The 3,604-nt window shown below is 34.5% G+C and overlaps 1 protein-coding gene across 1 annotated transcript; it reads left to right on the top strand.

Moving 5' to 3' along the window:
- The first annotated feature begins 603 nt into the window (after positions 1-603).
- Positions 604-1,370, top strand: LOC126728298 (uncharacterized). Its single transcript, XM_050434147.1, has 4 exons — positions 604-663; positions 724-902; positions 948-1,125; positions 1,239-1,370. The coding sequence occupies exons 1-4, from the start codon at positions 604-606 to the stop codon at positions 1,368-1,370; spliced, it is 549 nt and encodes a 182-aa protein (XP_050290104.1).
- The last annotated feature ends 2,234 nt before the right edge of the window (positions 1,371-3,604 follow it).

Here is a 3,604-nt window from a genome sequence, read left to right as displayed (position 1 = left end):
TATCATAGAGGTATGTTCTCTCTCTCTCTCTCTCTCTCTCTCTCTCTCTCTCTCTCTCTCTCTCTCTCTCTCTCTCTCTCTCTCTAGATTTCTGTGGAACACAATGATAAAATATGTTTAACTGTTTTGTTTTGGTATTTCTATAATAATGTTTGTCTTTTTTGTTTGTTTCTTTTTGTGTTTCCGTTGGTTCCTTTTCGTGGTCCATGTGTTCCTTTGTTTCTATGTGTTCCCTGTGTTAGTTTTGTAGTTTAAAAATTAATTTGTCAGTTAAAAAATGAAGTTGTGTTTTGGCCGTATATTATATGCAAGATGGATGAGTTATTTACTCTTCATATTCACCATGGTAGGCGTTTTACTTAGGACCCTCAACAGTATGTGGGAGGGACAGTAAGTCAAGTGGATAATTGTGACCCTAATAGGTGGTCAAAGGTAGAGGTTGAGGATACATGTAGGGAATTTGGGTACACTACAGTGAGTAGGCTATGGTTTAAAATGCTTGGTGTGAACCCAGACCATGCAAACTTTCACTAAGTTCTTGATGATGATGCTACAATGTTCGTGATAGACTTAGTGCATGGTCACGAAAAGATTCATGTATTTATGGAGCATCCAGTAGATGAGCTTGTGGAGGCAAAGGTAAAGGATATTGAGCCATTAGAGGTATTACAACCTGGTGTTGAGCCCTTAGAGGCATAAGTTTAGCATGATCAGCCATTACAGGTTTTAGACCTTGAAGTTGTTGAAGTTGATGACCTAGTGGATTATAATGGTCATGCTAGCTATTATGAAGATGAGGTTGATTATGATGGTGATGATAGTGATCATTATTATGATCATGCTACTTATGAAGATGATGATCATTATAATTATGATTTTCATGATAATGATGATGAGTTTGGGTAGAATAATGATGACTATAGATATGATAATAGTGAGTTTGTTAGACATGATAATGAGGAGTATGAAAATGATAACCAGGATGATCCTATTGAGGTAGATACTAAACAATTCTATTCTAGGAGGGCTGCTAAAGAACCAGTCATTGAGGACCAACAAAAGGATCCAGTTAATGACCCAAAGGACGAGAGTAGTGACACTAGGGGAAGTGACCTAGAAGAGGAAGTATAACTCGAAGGAGTTTTTATAATGATAGTAGTGATAGTTGGGACAATAGTGAAGATGTTGATGTTGAACCAGTCCAAATGGGTGATAAAGTAATGAATTCATATTATAAGAGTGAGGAGTTGCATAGTTTTGATGAATCATCATTTGACAGTGCTCATGGTGATGATGAAAGTGATGATGACCATCCTACTGCTGCTGAGATAGACAACTCTGTTAGGAGAATAATCTATACAATAACTTGAGGAAGAATCATCCTAATGTGTTTATTAGTGACTTGTTTTGGAAAGCTGCCAAAGCAACATATCAGCAAAAGCATGAGAGGGCAATGAATGAACTTAAAGAAGTTGATAAAGATGCATATAAGTGGTTGCAAGCCCATTCAACAACTATCTAGGCTATGCATATGTTCAGTGGGGATGGTCAAAGTGACACAGTGTTTAACAATATATGTGAAAGCTTCAACAGCAAGATTCTTAAGTTTAGAAGCAAGCCAATAATCAGCATGGTATGAGTTCTATTGTTTGTGTTTATTTGTATGTTATATTTCCCTATTAGTATGTGTTTTAAATGTTCTAGTTGTTGTCTATTTGTATGTGCTTGCAACTTGAGTGCATTAGGTTGTATCTAATGACCAGATTTCAAACAAATAAGGAGATGATTTTGAAGGTAGAGTTAGAGTTGTGTCCTAACATTAGAAAGAGACTGTATAAAGAAAGGTTGGGAAGCAGCAGGTGGCTAGCATGTTGGGTTGGTCATACAAAGTTTAAAGTGAAAAATGGGCTTGAAAGTTTCACTGTGGACCTGACTGAATCCAAGCGCAACTGTAGGAAATGGGACATAACTAGTATACCATGTGCCTATGCCATTTCATGCATATTTTTCAACAGAGAGTAGGCTAAAAAGTATGTGCATGACTGTTACAAAGTCACTACATACCAGGCCTGTTATGGCCACTTATAGATCCAATCAATGGGTAGAATAATACGTTAATTAAAATTCAAAAATACAAACCAAGTGGCGGTTTTGGAAAGTTATCACTGTCATTATTGAGGTAACTTAAAAACATTCGTGGGTCATGGGTTGACTATTCCCATCCAACACAAGCAAATGTAAATTTCATGTCAAAATCACAAGCACACATGCAATTAGTTGTTGGCTTCCATTTCCTTCCTCTATATGTAAGTTACTTATGAATGGGTAAGACCACGAGGACATAGACACCATCAATAGCTCCAATGCAATCCTAATCATCACCATATCAATACCCTAAATATTCTAAAAATAACAAATTACCTTAAAAGATGGCCAATATCTGCCACTGTATAGTATATGTTGTGGGACATTAGAAAATGTAAGATCCACAAGCTTGATAATGTCTTGTGACATAACATTACCTAACAATTTAACAACGTTTGTCATGTGTCGACTTATTGTCTTACTCAAATGCTAAAATTTGTTCTGAAGCATTCTATTTCCCGTGTCAAGTTCAAGTACCATCAATGTAATTGTCACAGACTCTTCTAAGCAAACTCTTTTGCTCCCATCATATCCATATTGATTATTCAAAGTATTACATTATCTCCAAAAACATGAGGTGATACTCTAAAAGTATTGCGACATCTCCACTCATTCCCATGTAAAATATATTGTACCCATTCATACCCTGATTGTACATTTTTGTGCATTGGTACTTTGTTCATATACCCCTCCATATAAGCTATGACACTTGCACACCCTGCTAAGTATGCTGCGTGTAATAGCTCATCACTTATTTCAAAACCAATTTCCCAACATATGTGGTAACATAAACCAAACATCACATATGAAATTTACTCAAGCATCAAATATTTATATCATTGTATACAATAATCCAAAACAATTTTATGTCCTTAAAATTTAATTTAAAACTAATAAAACATGCCTATGACATTCACCATTCTACTAAAAATTCCAACTACACATTTGCACTTCATATTTTAGCATTATAAATTGTTAGGAGCGAAAAAAAAAAATGTACCACTTCTTTTGAAAAACTAAAGACCTTAAAACCATCTTCATCCTTTCATAAATCAAATAAAACAAATACACTATAAAATATAAGGTGTTGAACATTAGATCATGCTTATTTGCTACAAAAATGTTCATCATACTTCAAATTTCCGTGAAATATAAGGTGCTGAACATGTGGAGGCAATGACCTAAATGCACCCTAGGAAGATTCAACACTATTTCCATTATTGCTTGTATGCCCCGTTCTAGCGGGTACCCACAAGTACCCATCCCACCACACCCAGAATATATATATATATATATATATATATATAATTTCTTAAAATTTTATTTTGAATACATTAAATTAAAACTCATAAAGTATTAAAAAAAAAAAAACAAGTTCTAACATTACAAAACCTTCTTAAAGCATAACAATACACAATTCAAGTAATAAGAAATACAAAACAATTCAAACATAGCAAAA

This window comes from Quercus robur, chromosome 5 (genome assembly GCF_932294415.1).
Source record: "Quercus robur chromosome 5, dhQueRobu3.1, whole genome shotgun sequence".
NCBI classification, from domain to species: domain Eukaryota; kingdom Viridiplantae; phylum Streptophyta; class Magnoliopsida; order Fagales; family Fagaceae; genus Quercus; species Quercus robur.
This window is presented reverse-complemented; position numbering and strand designations above follow the sequence as displayed.